Below are 20,096 nucleotides of genomic sequence, written 5' to 3'. Positions count from 1 at the left end.
TGTGCACGAACCTAGCACAATGCGGAGCTGTTGGCACCGCCAGCACGCATTGTGGACCTGTGTCTGATCACACCATTGGAAAGAGCTGCCTGCTCACTGCACGGCAGCTGTGTGCTCAGCCCGGTGATTGGAAATGGCTGCGTGCCTAGGGAGAGATGTCTGGGAGAAGAATAATTTGCTTGGCCTTCATCAGGCTCCCTGAATTCCTCGTACAAAGCCCCAGCTGAAAAAGGACAACAAACTAGAGGCCGGGATTATTATTCTGACAGACGAGATCCAGCTCTTGGCCAGAGTTTCTCCAGCCCAGCTGAAATGAAGAGCTGTGAATGAGCAAATTGTAACCGCTTTAAAAATAGACTTGGTTTTAAGCACACTGTTCTGCAGGTAAGTGTGGGCATGAAAAGAAGAGCAAGAAGCTTTCAGAGAGAGGCACACCGGGTAACAGGTTGTTCTCCCATGAACATCTTACTCTAACGATCCAGGCAATGGAAGGAATATAAAGGGGATTTTGCACGGTTGCTGCTTGGAAAGAAAGGTCAGACACACATGGGATGCTTGGAAAGGGAACAGCTTTCTATTATTTGCTATACCCCGAGCTCAGAATCATGCAAATGCTGAGCGTTGCCTTGAAAAGTCAATTTCTTTGGAAATTCATTTACTTCTGAATGTTTCAGGTTGTCCACCCACCACCTTCAAAGCAAAAGGGTGCACAGTGATTAATAACAGCATTTTGTGCTCTATCTGCCTACTGAAAAATATGTGCACGGTGACTTGAAGTTTTTCTTCTCTCCCAAGCAGATTTTTGATTTTCCATTTTCCCTCAAAATGCTGCTTCTGAGCAGACTGAGGCTTTGCCATCACACCTTCGGTGGTGTGCCACTCGCACGTACCAGCACAACGATACTCACGGTCCTACGGGGACACAGCTGTTTAATCCCACTGGCAACACGAACAATAGTTAAGGAGTCACCTCCCTGCTCCTCGTTAGAGGAGGTTATGCAAAGAATTAAATTGGGGGCTGAGCAACAAGCACTTATATGCACATTTAACAGAAGTTACTGCACTCTCTCGTTCTTCCTTTTGCCCTTCCGAGTTGTCTCATATGAACGGAATGAACGACTCGTAATAAAAATAAATTAATAAATGAATAAAACCCACCACTGTGAGCTTGCTTGCCTGGTTCCCCAAGCTGTACCAGCCTTCTCCCTTACTATGAAAGCTGTTTGCTTGCCTCCTTTTTCCTCTCACCCAATATCAGCAATACAAAGGTGATATCTCCTTAATCATTCCTATTCTCTTTGAGTACAAAAAACACCAAGTACAATTTCTCCTTCTCGGACTTCCTGACAGTCTACAGCTATGATGTATTAGCGAGTTCTCATTACAAAAAGGTATTTCAGGAATCACAACCACAAAAGCCACCTCTGATATGTGCTAAAAAAATATTGTCTTGTTGATGTCCTAGCTTGTGATAGAGTCATCTCCTCCCCGCAGCTAAAACAGGACCGTACCTAATCACCAACACGAGTCAGATGACGAGACTCATCGTTTCAGGTGCTTTTCCTGTCTCTGATCCAAAGAGCATAAAGAAGGTGGAATCGTGGAGTTTGCAGTCATTTCCAGGAGCAGCACAAAGAGATGTGCTCGACCCGTGTTAACTCCCTAACCTCGCCAGCATTTCCTGCCGCAGCAGCGGGGCACTGTGTTCCCTGGGTTTGGAGATTTAGGAACTGCTAAATCACCCGGTGCCTGCTCAGTTTGTGCTCCACAGAAAGAGACTCCCTCAGCACTGCAAAAGAGGAAATGCAGCCTGATAAAGTCAAATGATCAAGGGTGGTTTCAGTCCTGTCAAAGGCACTGCTGGATCCAGATCTGCTTCTTTTTTTGGGTTAAAACGAAAAGAAAAAAAAAAGAGAGATAAATGTACCTCCCTGTTGGTATAATTAAAGTAGGGTTTAGTACAGCAAGGGAACAGAGCATTTTATAGACTTCACTAACTGTGAAGAGAGATTTCCAGTGTCAGCTTTGCATGAGAGCAATAGATAATCCCACTTGAACTGGCCACGTTGTTGAAAGAAAAAAAAAAAAAGGGCACTGTGTAATTTCCTTAGCAAAATATGTAAATGTGCAGCAAATGATCACAAAAATTACTCATGCTAAAGTCCCTAAAAGTCTGGAAAAAAAACGAAGTTGCACTTTGTTGCATTTTTTGCTCATCAGAGAACAAGCAAACTCCCAAACTCCTCTGTCACAGTCTGGAAAACCCCACTGGCATTTAATGTCTTTCATCAGCTCCACAACACACCATGCATGCAGTGACTATAAGCCTCCAAAGACATGGTTCATCCTGTTTTCGCCCTGCTATCTTCCCCTGCCCCCTTTACAACCTTAAAATTCAGATTACCTGAGCAGAGGACTGGTACTGGCCTGAGAATACCCCCTTTCACCCTCTAAATCTGATTCAAAGAGGTACTTATCCTGTGTGGGGCACAAGAACTGAGCCATGCTGAATCATCTAAAATTAGAAGTTTCAGCCCACAGGCTCCTGGCTTACAATGCTCCTTATTCACTGAGATAACACCACAAGAAAGGAGCTGTAAGGTTTTTAGCACCGAGTTACTTCTCCATCTTTTACCCTGTTCAGTTACATTACAAGCTATTTGGGTAGAGTCCTTACATGACTCTGTTTGTGCAGACTTCCAGCACAATTAATCCTGATCAGAATCTCTGACTACTTTGTACTGAGCATAATATAAACACAACGTGACTGTTCTCTCCGAGGAAGCTGCATCAAACACACGGGGCTGCTGGCTAGATGAAGCCAACCCGCACTGGCACAGCCCAGCTAATGCGAGCACTTTGTGCAGACACAACACAGCACGTCCTCAAAGCCAGGTTCGTAAGGGGAGGACTCTGCAAGTCGCTGTGCACACGTGGACACAGATGCTTTGCCTGCTCAGGGCATCACCATTTGCTTTGTAAAAAACATCACCATCACCTCCATTCTCAATACTCAAGGTCAAGTAAAACTGCTGATGAATGGTATTGTGGAAAAAGAGCTTGCTGCTGTCGTGATACACCACGACAATGCCTGACAGCAACACTTAATGCCACAGACACAAGCAGCAGCTCCACTACTTGCCTGGTCAGTGCTATTCCCAACGAGCAAGATTATTTCCTTAGCAAGCAACAGGCAATGAAAGGCCTTGGGCTCAAATGGAGAGTGATAAAGCACAAGACCAAGTTCAGTTGCTAGGTGAAGCCTGGCCCCATGCACTCCAGGTAGTCCTCCACAAAACCTACAAACCAGGAGACACAAAAAGATCGAGGTGCCTAATGAACATATACAGGGGTCAGCTACTGACATAGAAACCCTACGGACCCTAAATTAATTCAAAGAAAGGCCCATTTTTATTTTTTTAAATGGATTTAGAAATATCTGACCCAGCAGTGGATATATAACAGACGGAAAATCCCCTTCTATTTTGCAAGCTGAGCAGTCTTTATGCATGCATTATACTGCTAAGCAGTGTTCTGGGCCATGTAGGACCCAGCTCTTTCGGGAGGGTTTGGCAGCCATGTGGTCGTACCTGAACACTGCACTCCTGTGAAGCAGGAGGTCTGCTGGCAGCAGGAGCTACACAGAGCAGTGAAATCTCACCTAGACCAGCCTCTGTGAAGAACACTGCTCAGAAATCTCTGACTGAGGGTCCTGGATACACTACAAGATACATTTCAGCATGCGATTCCATCTTCATGAGATTAAAATATTTTAAACTCTCTTCCAGATCAGGTTCAGAGAGCATGCCCAACAATTCAAAGTCACAAGCACCTGTTTTAAAAGCCCAGTGTGTCTCATCTTTGCTCAGATACCACCTCGCCATACTTTGCACTCGTGTCAATTCACATCATTCAGATTAGGCACGGACTTTTGCAAGATGTGCACTGTCTTTCAGTAGATAAATTGAGACAAGAAAGCTTAGCCAAAATCAAAATCATTATCAGAAGGGAAGACCAAACCTGTAATTATGTCACAGCTCCCAGAGCAAAGCCGAATGTCACCTTTCCAGAACAGATGCTAAATACCAGTCACAAACATGGATACGATCAGGGGAATTAGTTACTTACCCTGAACACTACCTCAGATTTAGTCACTTATTAAGATATAGCTAGCCCTTAGCAGACAACCCTCTTTTTATTTATTTATTTATTTATTTTCAAACAGTGAATGAGAACTACCATACGCAGGTAGCACATGGGTGAGCTGGTATGACACCCATCTGCCTGGTGGTATCACACTGGGCAAAGTAAGGAGGCATGGAATAGCATGAAGAAAAAAGTAATGGCAATGCTGCTGGACCACTCATTTTGCACAGCACAGCTTCCAAAATGCCCTTAATAACATTGGACCTGTCATACAAGCAAAGCAACATTTCAAAGAGGTGGAAAATCACCTTCCTCTCCATTAAATTTGAAGTCTTAGACAGCACAGCTAACAGAATACCTGAGCCACATTTTCAGCCCGTCAGAGCAAAATAACTACCACCTTCAGCTCCAGCAGACAGTCCCTTTGAAAACAGAGCTAAAAGTAAACACTACAGAATTAAATAAGGAAACAAGGGCAAAGTAACCTAGGAGGACGTTTTGTGAAGAACACCTAGGCACAACAAAGAATCCAGACTTGAGGAAGCAAGTGGGACTCTCGTGGCATTAAAATGCTTCAGAACTTCACTGTTCTTCGATACTACAGCAACTGGAGATAATCAAATCATGATTTCTAAAAATGGCCTAAATAAGTTAATTGGGAGTTTGCAGTTCTACATCAGTCACGTTTCTGCACGTTTTAACATTTCAACGCATTAAAAGTCCTCTGCAAACAGACAGTTAAGGTGTTGGGTTAGTACCTACCTCCAAGCTGTATTCCCTCTGATTCAGGACGAGCACTTACGCTGCTCTGACCCATTTCCTAACCGCTCCGGAATAAAAGCAGATCCCAAGGAGTTTTCAAACTATGAATTTCTGGGGTGAGGAAGCTTAAGGCACTGATTTCTATCTTCTGCATGACTGCACTTGTACAGCGAAGATAACTGAATTCAACTATCATGTGGCAGTGCTGTAAGACTGTAAAGTTTCTGCAGTATTTTTAAGAGCAAAAATACAAAGTCTGAGGCAGAAGATGGAAGAGAATTCTAGTGTTTCTGCCTCAAGTGCTTTACTGTCTTTAAAGTTTACATATGAAATAAGTAGAATTGTATTTTTCTTACAAAAATAATGAAATTCCATACGTAACTGTGAATCTGAACTAAGATACCCCAAGTGGCAGCGATTCTTTAGATTTTGTTTTTGTCAATTTAAGAAAGGACTCACATGAAGAAAGCAATACAGCCTACCCAACATGAAAAAGAATTCATGTGTAAGGGGCAGGATGACTGTCACAGAGTGAAACAGCCCAGTATTTGCTCACACGTTCATTTCCTCTTGTACAGTACAGTTTCTCAACACTCATCCAGTCACTACAACTATTTAAAATCGGATAAAAGTTCTTACAATGTGTGATAAGAACTCACAGATCATGTCAGTAGCTAACGTCCTTCCAAAGATCTCTTTTCTATTTAAAAGGAACAAGAAAGTCATTTACAACTCCCACCAAGTATCAGTTAGCAGGATGCGGGTTGAATCAGTACAACCTTGAAGGACGAATACAGAGTATTCAACACCATAACAAGGAATCGGGTTGAATTAAGGTAAACAGAATATCAGGTAAAAGGAATGATAAGTCCCTACAGTAATATTACAGATAGCTAAGAGAAGACCCATTAAAGAGTTCACAGAATTCAGGATCAAAACTGTGGAAAATTTTCAATGCTTCATTTTCAATGTAATCGAAAAATTCAACATTTTGCCTCATAATTGAAGAGTAAATTTAGAAATGGATGTTCTTTTCTGTGTACTAAAGCAAAAACTAGTATTAAACTCCAGAGAAAGCATACTTGCAAATTTACTTATGGGTTAGTTACTTCCAACACATGGCTTGCTGAGCTTATAATATCTGTAGGATTTTATGTTCCTTTCAATCCTCCTCCTCTCCCTCTCAGTTCTGCAATTCTTCTCATCACCCACGCCTGCAAACTGTGTCTAGTATTTAAGTGTTCTCCTCCTCTTCACACACTTACTCTTTTCAGACATGTATTTGTAAAATATAAAGATTTGAATAAGTTTTCACTTTTAAAATAGACAAAGGTATTTCTAAATGTATTTCCAAAACTATCTTTAATGAGAAAATGCATGTAGCTTGTCCTCAAAGCGAGACTGCAAACAGAATCAATGTATCAAAAAGTTATTTTCATTTTTCCTACTCTCTATAAAGATATATTATTTCAGTTTTACTGTGTGTTAAAACTAATTCTACAGAACATTACCATATATTTTACTAATAAATTAAATTCTTTCTCTTCAAGTTCAGAATCTAAAGCTGTGATTTGGAAACCAAATCTGATGAATGTTTTCACTGAAGGTGGCAAGAATTTAAATTATTTCAGTGTTTTGCTACTTTATGTAATAAAAAGGAATGGAAACACAGCAAAGGGTTGCACAGATTCTAAAACAGGAAGGAAACATGCAGTCGTACAATTTCAATTAGATTTTGACATTTAAAATATACCTGTATTTTCCTTCAAACTTGCTTATTTTGGACTGCAGGTTTAAGATGCATCAAATGAAAATTAGAAACCTCCTCCAAAGTATTTCCTGTTGATTAAGAATGCTTAAAATACTGAAATAAAGGGGAACAATCATCAGTAGCTATCTGACAGTACGTAATTTATGGTATTATATTTGTGTCAAAATGTCAGAACCATCCTCATCAGGATCGCTCACTAAATAAACGACGGTTTTTAGGAGGTTTTAGAATACGTATTGTGTTGTTCTTACCATACACGCGGTACTCCAGATATCAGCAGGTGTACTGTAACCTGCTCCTATTAAAACTTCTATGGATCTATATTGTCTTGTCTGGATGTCTTCTGTGAAGTGTTTATGCTAAAACAGAAAGAACCACATTAACAGGAAAAATGAGCAATAAAAAGGCTTGTTCTAAGTAGGAAGGCTCTAGAGCTGACCTGATACTTACCACCCAGCAGGCATTCCCCAGGTCAGCAATTTTAACTCTAATTTTATCTGCATTTCTTGGGTCCAGTGGATTCACCAGTAAGTCAGCAGCACGAGTTTTTGCTAACACAAGCAAAATGCAAACCAGTTAGTTTTTAGAACATACTTTTCATTCTCCATAAGCAATCTTGCCTTGACACTTGATCCAGTTTTGTAATACCTTGAAGACATCACAATCATTTGATTAATGTTATGAGAAATTAAAGCAATGCAAACAGTATTTCTTACCTTGATTTCTAAATATCCTTACGCATTTCCAGTGCAAATTGTTTGCGTTTCTGAAAATACCTGAAGGAGCTCCCAAGCAAAAATGGTGCATATGTTTCGCTAACAGAAATGCTAAAACTCAAACTCCAAGAACTCCACATGAAAGATACATTCTTAGAACAGTTTGGTTGAGAGAGTAAATCCAGTACTTCCATTCTCAACTAAGGCACATACAGTCTGCCTCTTTTTGTTTGTTTTAATTTGCCCCATTGGGAAAAAGAATTAGTAAATTCTGGATAATTTCAGAGCCATTAATATAATATATACATATAAGCTGTATAATTTCAGTCATCCGTTTCACAGATCATTCAGCGTTGAATCAAAGTTCTCTGAAGGATCTGTTTGCATTAAACACAACTTAAAGTGAAATGGCAGAACTGTAATCAGTTTATAGGAGCCTTTATAGGTTCCTGGAACACGGAGACCCTAGCACACATCAGGGTCCTGACAGTGCAGGACTGCTGATTTTTTGTTTGTTTTGGCATACGACCATTCACTGGCTCCTAAATTGCATGGGAAAGCAAGCAGGTTGATTTGAATGTGGAGGAGAGAACCAGGGATCACAAATGAGGCAGCAGCAGAGGAATTATCTCAGCTGCTTCATCAAAAGCTACATAAGAAACTGGAGGTAAGATGTAAAAGATCTACTAAATAAGAAAGGGATCTGGGGATCCAGTACAATGATCACTTAAACTGGTGTAAGAATTGGAAGAAGAAAATACACTACAGGTGAGACAAGGAGAGAAAGGAGAAGGAAGTCTAACAGTGTGAGTTAGGTGTGACTGGAATCAGACGAAGATCTTGAGCTACTGGGACAAAAATCTGAATGGGCAATCAGGGAGAATAATGTCTGGATGGAAAAGAAGATGGCAGGACTGAATGGTAGGAGGGGCAGTGATGTCAAGAAAACAGTCCTCTAAAGTAGCTGGAATGGAGTCCAAAATTAGTTCAAAAAAAGGCACCAACATAGGGCATAATGATAATATAAATATAAGAATAGAGAATATTAAGGCTGCATTCCAGCACTTAAAAGTCAGGAATTAGTAATCTTAACCTGAAGTCTTCCCTTAAGAGCATGCTGCATAGCAGTATGTTTTTTTTAAGCACAATCACATGCATTATTCAACAACTAACAAGACCTTTCTCAGCTCAGTAGCCCTGAAGAAAAAGAAGATATTGCTGAGTAAATCCTTCCCATACCCCTTACTGAAGGTGAAGTATTGCAGTAAGTAAAGCAGGAGAATAAAGGGAAAAAAATGCCTTGTTAGTAAGATATCTGAGTATGGCATTAGAAAAAAGCATTCTTCAACCTCCCTTAACAGAGACTGGAAAAAGGTAACAGGCAAGTGCCTCCACCTTCATGTTTTTCTCCTGAACTCAGTGAGTTAGCGTCCCGTATTTTGTGAGAGATGAATGAGACCTTGCATTCTGATTTTGACAAATGCTGATCATTCACAGCTGACTGAAGTCAAAAGGAGCGTACTTCTTAGCAAGTACTCTCAAGAAGTGTCCTATGGAGCTCAACCTGAGCGCAAACTTTGTGAGCATTTCTAATTTTCACTTCTGTGTGTCCTAGTTCCGTAAAGCTGAGAAATATCACCTCCTCTGCTCACAGTCACACCACACAATATACTTAGTAAACATTCAAGCACTGCAACAAGGAGTGAAGTCATGAGGAAATTGATAAATTTGTCCTGAGAGCATTTGGTCACACCGTGTAAATTAAAAAAAAAAAAAGATGAAAAAAGATAAAAATTTGAAAAAAATAGTTGTTCAGCCACTGAATGCAAATCTGTCTGTGCTGAATGAGGCAACTATCCTGAAGAAATTAAGATGAGGCCATGCTATTTAAGAATGTATAGCAATAGCTACATGGAGAGGAGCAAACAGTCTGTGTCCGTACCAGAAAAGGGTACTAAAAATATACTGAAAAAGTACCTTCATCATTTTTATTACTGTTTAAAGCCACGAGTGCTGTTAAGATTAGTAACATCAAGCTTATCCTCCTTCTGAGAAAGAAGTGAGCTATGGCTGCATTTACTGATCTCTCCTTCCTTTGCTCACAAGGCCCGTAAACTGCTCCTGACGAGATAAGATCACGGAGGAATGAAGTGGGTTTGGTTCTCCAGCTGGGGAGATAAGCTGCTCCTGTGATGACAATAGCAGCTTTGCTTTGGGGAAGCAGGAGGATTTTACACAGCACCCCAGGAAAACAGCAGTAGAGGCTTCCTGCCCATGCACTGCCAGCAGCATGAAGAGGCTACCGAGCATCTAGGAGCCTTTAGGGGGAACGGGGACTGGAGGATTTATTAGCCCGAGTCTTGACCTCCTGCAGAAATTCAGCTCTACCCAACTGCATTTCATTTCATGTTTCTTACCTACCTACAGATTACCTGATTTAATCAGACTGTAAAATAAACCATGTGAAATGCTCTTCTGGAGTCTTAAACGAGGAAATACACTCTGCTGTACTGCTGCATACAGCTCTGTTTAAATTTAGTAACTTCATCTGGGACAATGTTCACGCAGGCTTGGCGATCTCCTGAGCTATCTCATTTTCTTCTATCCGCTTACAGATTTAGTCTCTCAGTATTTTCTTTATTGAAGTTGAAACCCATATATTTATCATTTAGTCACTGACACTATAAATAAAGCCTAAGGGGTAATACTCTGGAGCCATTTAATTCAATGGCAAAAATCCAGCTCTTTGCACAGAAACCAAGATTTCACCATCCATGTCTTCTATAAACAGGATTTATAGACAAAAGTTTTGGATTTGAGCAGTTTTGGTGGCCAAAATGTAAATGTCCGAACCCAAGCTGAATACAGAAAAGCCATCATGAGTTGAGGGTTGGCAACATGTCTTACACAGACAAAAAAAATAAATAAATAAATCTCATTTAGATTTACCAAAAAGCTTGAGAACTGTCTTAAACCGGAAAGAACTATTAATGAATGAAAATAGTGTATTTTGAAGAACTTTTGAATATCACTGAGAAAAGATAGAACAAGCTAAAAGCCACAGCTGGAGAAATCCAAATTAGTTACAGTTCTTCTAAAATTTCAAACATAGTTTTTTTTAATCCTTTAATTTGCCCAAATCAATAGCATTATTTTTATTTTTATTTTTTTTCCAAAATATGTTTTAAGCCAAACAAAGCTTTTGGAGCTTACTAGATAGGTGCATTATTGCCTTGTTATAAAAAAGGAGCCATGTTAAATCATCTCACAATCACCTCTGGCCTTAAGCTGTGTGAATAATGCTTACTGACAAACATCTTCCTTCTCTCTTTCCTACTGCTCAGTGCACATAATTCACCCACAGTAACTGATCTACTACCCTTAAAAACAAGTTCTACAGCAGAAAAAAAACAGTTTTGCTTTGCTTTTAAAATTTAAGACTGCAGATTTATTTAAATTGATCAAGAGTGCTTTTGTGCTGTGTTCCAAGCTGTGTCTATCAAGCTCCTGGATCAGAATGCACAAAAAAGCATCCAATTTATGTAAAGTATGCTTACAGCTGAGCCACTGCCTTTGAGGAGACTATTAGAGATTTTTCATAACTTAATCACTGCCTTTCTATAACACTCACTTGCCTCCCCCCCCTACTTTTTTTTTTTTTTTTTTTTAAGTAATCAAAGCCCATGGTACTAGGCAAAAGTCTTTCATCAATTCCACCCAAACTTTTTTCTACTTTTTTTTTATTATTATTATTTATTTCTTAAAGTCATTCAAAACTAACAGAGTTTATTTTCCTTGAAACTTGTTCCCAGGAGGCCAAAATTCACCAAAATTCTTTGGGACCAAAATAACATAAAAGTCTCCTCCTCATTTTTAGACATCAGCACTGCCTTTTTTTTTTTCTTTTCTTTTTTTTTTTTTGCCAGAAGTCTTCTAAGATGAAACTCTAAATTTAAAATAATGATCATTTGGACTGGACATTCAATGTAATGATGTAATATTCAATGACCAGAATGTTCAGAGTTAGACAAAGCCAAGATGATTAAATTAGTCATCAATGAAAAAAGGGTTTCCTGTAGTGGGCTCCAGCTGTGATCCAGTCCTAGCTATGGCTGATCTGACCCCATATCCCACTTTCTGACCAGGTGTGAGCAGTGCCTAGGAAAGCAAATATTTGGGAGCAGCCTGCACACACTTCTGACTGCAGAGGCTGGCATCATGGGCACCATCTTCTCAATGGGTACTCTTCAGAGTCAAGCAGGGAGCAGGCCAGGACATTAGTAAGTTTGGCACTATCCCAGAAACTAAAAACGTTCAAAACACTTCAGCTGTAGGTAAAGAAAAGACAACATCACAGAGAAGTTCCAGATCTACTCTTCCATCAAAATAAGGGAAATGGTGTGACAGAGTCCTCCCTTTGTTACTGAAAGGTGCTTTCACACTACTGAAAGAAGTATGTGATGCTCTACCTGTAAGGCATGGTACTGGATTTTACACTTAAAAAAGAATAAAATTTTGCATACAAACTTCACTGAACAGAGATAAAACATTTACATAAGGCTTTTTCCATTTCCGTTACTCATTCTACAATCAGACATAACCTACAGATCCAAAAGACTTCAGGCCCAGTATATGCCACCAAGGAAAACTTACTTTTAGGCAGATCTCCAGTGCTTGAAGCTGAAACTGTTCTGCTCCTGTCGTGAGATGGGCTGCTCTCCTCTCTTTCAGTTACAGTAGATCCTTCAGAAACAGCAGAACCACAAGCTACAGACTCTAGAGCCCCAGAGAACACTGAAGCTGAAAATTCAGAGAACTGTGACTCAGGAATTTTATGACGTCCATTTGGCAATTCACCATTAAACTGTTCATAGGAGCTGCTATAAGAGTAATCACTTTTTGCATTTGGCTCATCAAGATTATACTCCTCTGGATTTGGACATTCTTCCTCTTCCTCGTCTTCATCTTCAATCTGTTGTTCCAATAGGAAAGGGCCATTGACAATATGGCCATTTGTTTTGGGGGATTCTATCCACTTAGGGTCTGTAGGGTCATTGTTGACAAGTTCCTGCTCAACATCGTCATCTTTTTCAGTGTTTTCTTTCTCTGTGTCTTCTTTTTCATCCTGATCTTCTGCCTCACCTGAAAAATTTTAGTGAGCAACATCTTAGATCACATATCCACACATCATTTTGAAATTAGGCATTCCTAACTTTTAACTCTTCAGGAAGTACTTGACTTCTAACATAGCACACAAGGCAACTCTAAATATCACTGGAACATGCAAAGAGTTTAAAATCTAAATTAAAGGCAAGAGAAGGATCTAATAGGGCTGCTGGAAAACAAACAAAAAAGAACAATGTGAAGTGGTTCAGGATAGTATAACCAAGGGAACAATTCAGAAGAGAAGAACGTTATGAATGGAAGATAAGTGGTTTTAAAAGCAAGCACTACAAATTTACAACTCTGTCAACGTCAAACAGGGATTCATCACAGAGGCAGGAAAATTCACAGTATAAACAGACCCAAAAAAAAGACAGTATTACATCTCTGTCAGAACTGTAAAGAGCTGACAAAAAAACACAGGAGCTAGAAAACGAGTTAAACCCTAACAATTATGCTCCAAACCACAAATATTAAACAAGAATTTGTGTTTGGCAACTCTGTTCAATGCGTTAGATGCAATACTGCAATTACTTTCCCCTCTGAAACAGTAAATTCTAGATCAATAAAAGCAGCTGACACTAACCATCATCATTTCCAGGTTCTTCATCTACAACCTCTTCTAGATCAGCTGTTTTTAGTTTCACCTCTGGGTGGTACTCATCTTCTTGCTCATTTGATGGTACAGCTGAGGTTACGTTTTCTTCTATTTTTTTCCTTTCAGCTTCTCGCTCTAGTTCTTCTATTTCCTGCAGGCGTTTTTCTAACAGCTCTGCTTGCCTCTTCTGTTTTTTCTTCAGTTTTTTCTTTTTGTTTTTGGATATTTTTCCAACCTGCAATATTAATAAAACAAAATAAAATTTTAAAAAAAGAAAAACTGAACACTTCCTCTCAAGGCATTCTAGACCAAAAACATGCAGTGTAACTACTTTTTATTTGAAAATACTGGATGTCAATTAATACAGCAAATATACTGTTTTTTTTCCATTTTATATATGAAAAAACTTAGACCTTTGTCTAACCATGGTTACATGAAATAAAAAAAACTATCAAAATCTTACATAGCTATACAAATATTTTTACATGGTTGTTTACTAGACATAAAAGCAAAATACATCTAAGATGACACTGTAAAATTCCTATAATCTCAACTAGAACAACAATTTTAAACTTTAGTCTAGATCAACAGATGATATGATTGTACGTGGAAGATATTCTGCTATCACATCTGCTATACATTATATATCTTATATGCTTATCTGCTGTAAGCTATATACATGATCTCTGTACAATGCAGGTAAATGCTCAGAGAAAGTATGCAGAGAAAAATTATACGAGAAACCTAGAGAGAATGAAAATGGTAAAGAATTTTAAATGAACACTGTGCTGTTCAGCTTTTTCCCTGTAAAAGGAAAGCAGCTTTATTCTTCCTTTCTGGTCCAAAACATATGAATCACAAACAACAGATGGCCATCATGAAAAGTTTCACATTTTATATAACATAAGGACTAGCAACCCCAGGTATAACAACAAAGAAAAAATTATCGAGAGATCTGAGCTAAGACTGAAACAATTTATTATATTTTAATTGAATTCTGACTTCTAATTTTACTCCTTGATAAATTAGCTCTATCCAATTTCCATCCATCATTCAGATACCACTAAGAAATCCTCATACAAGTCAAAAATAAACTACAGGCAACAAAGAGAAATATTCTTTTCTTAAAGGTTTGTCTGTAAATTCTGTTGTCTTCAAAACAAACTATGTTACAGTCAAAATTAGCTAATTTGATGATCCTACTAAATTTCATACATGTTGTATGCCTATTTAAGTTATATACAGGTTTTGTACACACAGATGTAGAAAGCAGGTTTGACCTTAGGTACTACTAAACATCTGTATTATCAGTGGTTCCTTGTTATAAGTGTATGACAAAAAGATCTTTGAAACCTCATGAAAAAAAAACTCCCTTTTAAGACCTGGCTGATTAAGGCCTTGAAGTCCTTAAGCTATCTGCAGTGCCTGATATTTAGTGCATGCATGCATTGCTGTCAGGATTTGAACTGACTGGATTATTCTATGAGCGATGAAAATGGCAATGCTTAACTTCCTCTGACACAGCTACAGAACTGTAAGTCTATGAGAATTTCCATCAGAGGAATGTGCTGAAAACTGGTAAGGCCAAAGACATTAAAATAAAAACATTTTCTGAAACATAAAAGCTTTATTCAAAGGAAGCCTTTAAAAAGGGTAGACGCTACCAGAAGTCTAATAGTTACTAATACTACCAGAAACACAGAAAATAAGATAGTTAATTCAAATTATATATCAATACTTACAGGCTTTTGTTGTGGAGCTGTACTCACTAGAAAGAAAAAAAAACAATTTTCAATATACATTTTTACAAGAACAACTCTATAAAATCAGAAAGTTGTAGAAATTATTTGAAAACATTCTGAACTCAATTATAGGGCAATGATTAGAAATCGTATTTTTAGCTTTTTTTTTTTTTCCTACGCTCTTTACAAGTGCCTCCTGCCTGAAATCATTTGATGTCACCATTAGAGAATCTGGAATTGGAAGGAACTAGCATTAATTGCTGTTCACTCTGTTGAGGCTGGTTAATAAAAGTTAACAAAAGTCCAAAAGGGAAGTCTGAAACAGTAGAGTGGTCAGAAAACATTAGCTGACTGTAGTCACAAATGAAATGTTTGCAGTCAGCTGATTGATCAGGTGTAGATAGCTTTTAAATAGTCCAGGGAGACTCAAGACAGATGACTACTGTGTCACACTGAACAGGAAAGTCACATATCAACATTTCTTGCCTTTTGAAGCGGAGTACACTGATGGGATTGTAAGTATGAGTAAGTGCCTGTGGCAAAAAGCTCTACACCACAGAAAAAGCATCTCCAGCGTGTACCTCTTCCTAAGCACGTCTGAGGTGGATAGCATCAACAGCTAGGTTTGATGTGATTACAGTAATGACTGCAAAAATGCACAAAGAATACAAGCCACACACACACACAAAATTAATAAGGGAAACAGGAGCAAAGTAAAAGTGAGAAAGTGGAACTGAACGGGGGAGGAGAACCACTCACAAACTTCTTCAGACTCACAGGCATATGGCAATTAACAAATGCAAAGTGAAAAATGGAGACAGTTGAGAGTTCTCTAATAGATTCTGCTCCTGCTGCTAGGTTCAGGGGAAAAAAACAACGCTTGTACATCCCTGAAAGAGCAATGTTTTCAAAAAAATTCTTACACTTGAGTATCATCACTTCTCTGAAAAGTGCAATTTTGCAGAACCTATACTTGAAATGCTGTAAAGAAAACACATCTTCAGCTCCTGTGTGGAAAGTCATACATTTAATTGCAATTTGCTAAGAACAAACTGTGATAAGAATTCATCAATGTATTCCTTAACATCGTGTTTATTTTAATGCCAGGAAGCAATATCAGGCTACATGCACAAAATCAAGTTCCTTCCCACACAAGTAACACCCAGCCTTTAGCTATATGATCACGCAGTATGTAAAATCCAATACAATATATTAATGATATATTTTTGCATGTCAACATATCTAACACATATAATACTGTGAAACAGCACAATCATTTTTAGCTCGACAAAAAAATCACATTCAGTCAAAGACAGAGTCTAACAAATGATGTTGAAAAGAAAGTGCTTTAGGAAATCTTAAAAGTCTGTAAATAATTGGCTACAGTGGAAAAAATTATGTCTTTGACTGCAATTGTTCCTGATATAGAAGGTATTTTTACTATATCTCAATGATTTTAATCTATAATGTATTTTCCAACAACATTACAAAGATCTTTAAATGTTGTTATTTCTCCACTGCCTGCAGCTGATGTGCTGGATTACCAAATAAATGGCAACCATGCCACTAATGATCACTGGAAAAGCCACGTTTCCTTTTTGTTTGTCTTTACCGATGGCTATGAGGTCCTTTATTTTGGTTTCTCCTAGCTGAACGTAACATACTGTTCCCTTCACAGTTCTTGGCAAGTTTAACAAAGTATTTCACATACAGAGAGCTAGGAATAAGAGCTGATCACAAATTCAGTCAGGTACAAAAAATTCTATTATCAAGAATGAAAAAATGGACCATAATATTTGTCACTGCATTCTGAGAATAAAGTTATAGCCAACTAGAAGGTAGGTAATTTCAAATGCACACTGATGAAATTCTAACAGAATTAGACTTGTAAGTTAGATAAGGTTATTAATTATTGCCATCGTTAGAAATGCAAAGCTCCACTGCAGATAAACCTCATTAAAGGTTGCAAAGTGAGTCTTTGTTCCAATAAATCAGGGACTCCAAAAACCTGAACACACAAAACTGAGGAGAAAGCACTCCTTTTGAGCTTTCCAGAGCATCAATAAGAATGAACTAGAGGTACATTTTCAGATGCAATTCTTTACAACGTTAATATTCATTAAATAAAACTGTTGGCATTAATTTATAGAGACAAATTTACTGAATTGCATTTAAACATACTATCATACCTGCTGAGCCAGAGGGAGGAGGAGCACCAGCTTTCTGCCACTCGGTAGCTTCAGCAGCCATTCGACGAACATAGGCATCATCCACGCACATCAGAATGTTTTCTGGCTTAATATCTGTATGAATGATCTTGCACTTGCTGTGGAGATAATCTAAACCTTGAAGTACCTAATTGCAAAAGGAATTTTTGGAAATTTATTTTTATTAGCCAGAGCAAGTTAAATGTATTTACTGTTAGTAAAGAGATGTTCGAACTATTGCCAGCAGTCCATGCGTGGCCTGCCAGGATAATTTATTTAGCTCATAAACCCAATTCCAGAGATGTCCATAAGTTAGATATTGGCTGGCTGAATGGTCTTGATGATGACAAGCTGCTCTCAGACCTTCTATTTCCCAAGTGCTTTTCTGTTGATCAGCACACACGTGAAAAAAAACTCAATAGGTCTTCCTTGGAAAACAGATTCAGGCTGCTCAGTCAGAAAGGCTGATTCTCACTAGTTTATTATTTAAACTGTTATTCAGAAAACCCACCACAAGTACTATATACTATAACTGAAATCTGCGTTGTGAATAACCTTAATAAATAACAATCGATTATTGTAAAAAGCAGGAAGGGGAATGTTTGGATTAAATGTTTACTATAACTTTCCTTAGAAGTACAATAGTAATTCAGCTTTTAATATGATCAAGATGTCACATAAGGACTTGTCTACCTGTATTTGCTACATGGATTTTTCCACTAGTCTTTCATATTCTCTGGAGGCAAATTCTGCTCGATCATATTAAACCTGCATATCCAAAGTCTTTAAAAAGTCTTCTGGGACTAAAATAAAAAGAATTTTTACACAATGAAGCTGTCTCTGATTCTGACTAGAACAGAAATACAACAGCTTATGTGGTTTTAAAAGTATTTTAGATGAGACCTAGGTATAATATAAAAGCCTTGAAAAAAGTAATTGACTTTCACAATTTCTTTCACAAGTCAATTACTGCAATTAATCAGTACAGGATAAGATAAGAGGGTAAACCAAGCTATTGCTAAAATAGGCTCCATAAATAAATAGGAAAAAAATCAGCAAGAAAGAAAAACCCAGAAACCTAACTGACCCCATGTAAAAGAATTCTTTGAATTTTTAAAGAATGTTCTGCAGCAGGAAGCAGACCTCCAGCCTCAGCTACAGGAACAGCCTGCCTTTCCAGATATTGCAGAAATAAATCAGCACATGCTAACCTCCCTGCTCTCAGGATCCCTTAAGACCAAACTAGCTAGGGTGAACTTCAAAAGCAAAGTGTGTTGGTTCAAAATAGCAGTAACAGAATACAAAGGTATGAGTACTGCCCAGTCCTGAGCTAGTTCCAGACGGGTATGTCCAGACAGCACACCAGGCAGCTCAGGTAAGAGAAAAACAGTGGCATGTGTATGATGTTTACACCCAGAAACACTTCAAAGTGCTTGGCTCTGTTCTGGAGCTAGCTTGGAACAGCAACCTTCCTGAAAAGCTTTCCATCATGCTCTTTATCTATAAAAACTGCATGAGCAAGACTCAGCATCGCTGCCAAAGGTATACCTAGAAACTGCTGCTTGCTTAACAACCTGGATTTTTTTCCCTGCAAATCCAAACTATGCCGGAGTATTTGCCAAAGCAATCAAAAGAACATGCAGTATTTCTCAAAGTGAGAAATGTTAAGGAAAGATTGGCTTATTCTAAGAAGGCAGTTAGTGGCTAAGTGACTGCAATCTTTAGAAAAGACATTAGCAGCAACAACAACATAAAGTTTGATTACAATAGGCTTTTCTCTTCATCGCTATGGTACAGAGCATCTTAGGAATTACCATCAAATATCTGAGGACAAAATAAAGGATTCTGCAGTACATGAAAAGCCATGAACATTCAGAAGGAAAAGTATCTGTTCCACCGTGATGTGCACAAGTGGAATTATGTGAGAATAGATTTGCTGCTACCCACTTTATAAAGATAGTCTTTCCCCCTTTCATGTAATAGAGGTCCAGCTTTTTCTTTCATTTTGGCTGAAGATTCCCTTTTAGTAAAACAGAAAACATTATTTTTTACAATCACAATCAATTCTTTGACTTACCGTAACGACCATACTGCTAGAATTTTATAATTAGAAAGAATGATCTTAGCTAGCTTAAAAAGTGGATCAGACTGCTTTATCATAAAATCTGGAAGTGTGTTATACCACTACACCAGTAAATAAATGTATACTGCTAGTGTGACTCTGAAAACACAGGACGGCTCCTGTTATTACAATTAGAAATGCGAATTACAAAACTGTGCATTTTCCCTGCTAAATGTCACATGGTTAGTTTCACATCAAGAAACTCTTTGTTATCATCTGCAGTGTCTATTTAAGATTCACTTTTCTTCTCTCTCTTTATCGTTCAGGGAGCCACATCACATTAACACATTTACTGTATTCTAGATGCAAAGCAAAAGAGAAAATTTTCATTGATCAATTACATGATGCTGGTTTTAGCTTCTGTTTCAGAACACGATCCTTTTATAGATTTTTATAGACCCTTTTATAGACTGACGCTATATATTTTACAACCCAAAATAAGGATTCCAGAATTAAATCTGTACTGCCAACCATCTTCACTGCAAAAAAAAGGAAGTGTGGCAGCCAGCCCTTTTTCAATTCTATAGGGTCATCTCTTGCATGACATTTCATATAACTCTGCCTCAGGGGAAAAAAACTGCTCAAAATTGAAATGAAATTTCTTATTAAGAAACTCAGCTCTCTGCTGCATTTTAAAATAAACGTTAATTTTGTCCCAGCTGAGTACTCAAAAGTACTCAAAAAAGAACAAAAATATTTTCCAACTCATAGCATACAAAATTTCTTTTTCATTATAGCATGGAACTACAATACCTTTTAAAATCAAATGGTTTCTTTTCCTGAACACCAGTGCAATAATTGAATTTTCATATTCAAATTCCATAAACACGTTTTTAAAACATGCATGGCACAAGTTTTGCGATTTCAGT

General features: G+C 38.1%; 1 protein-coding gene across 18 annotated transcripts in view; it reads right to left on the bottom strand.

Moving 5' to 3' along the window:
* SRPK2 (SRSF protein kinase 2) overlaps nt 1–20,096 on the bottom strand; it is a 149,586-nt gene that overhangs the window by 8,923 nt on the left and 120,567 nt on the right. For all 18 annotated transcript variants that reach the window (XM_068669823.1, XM_068669832.1, XM_068669830.1 and 15 more), the window contains 6 exons: nt 17,088–17,253; nt 14,899–14,924; nt 13,145–13,391; nt 12,049–12,537; nt 7,130–7,230; nt 6,931–7,038 (listed from right to left, as the gene is read on the bottom strand). In XM_068669823.1, the coding sequence (XP_068525924.1) occupies nt 6,931–7,038; nt 7,130–7,230; nt 12,049–12,537; nt 13,145–13,391; nt 14,899–14,924; nt 17,088–17,253 (1,137 nt within the window). The remainder of the gene's footprint in view (nt 1–6,930; nt 7,039–7,129; nt 7,231–12,048; nt 12,538–13,144; nt 13,392–14,898; nt 14,925–17,087; nt 17,254–20,096) is intronic.

The sequence above is a fragment of the Anas acuta genome, chromosome 1 (assembly GCF_963932015.1).
Source record: "Anas acuta chromosome 1, bAnaAcu1.1, whole genome shotgun sequence".
In the NCBI taxonomy this organism is placed as follows: Eukaryota; Metazoa; Chordata; class Aves; order Anseriformes; family Anatidae; genus Anas; species Anas acuta.
This window is presented reverse-complemented; position numbering and strand designations above follow the sequence as displayed.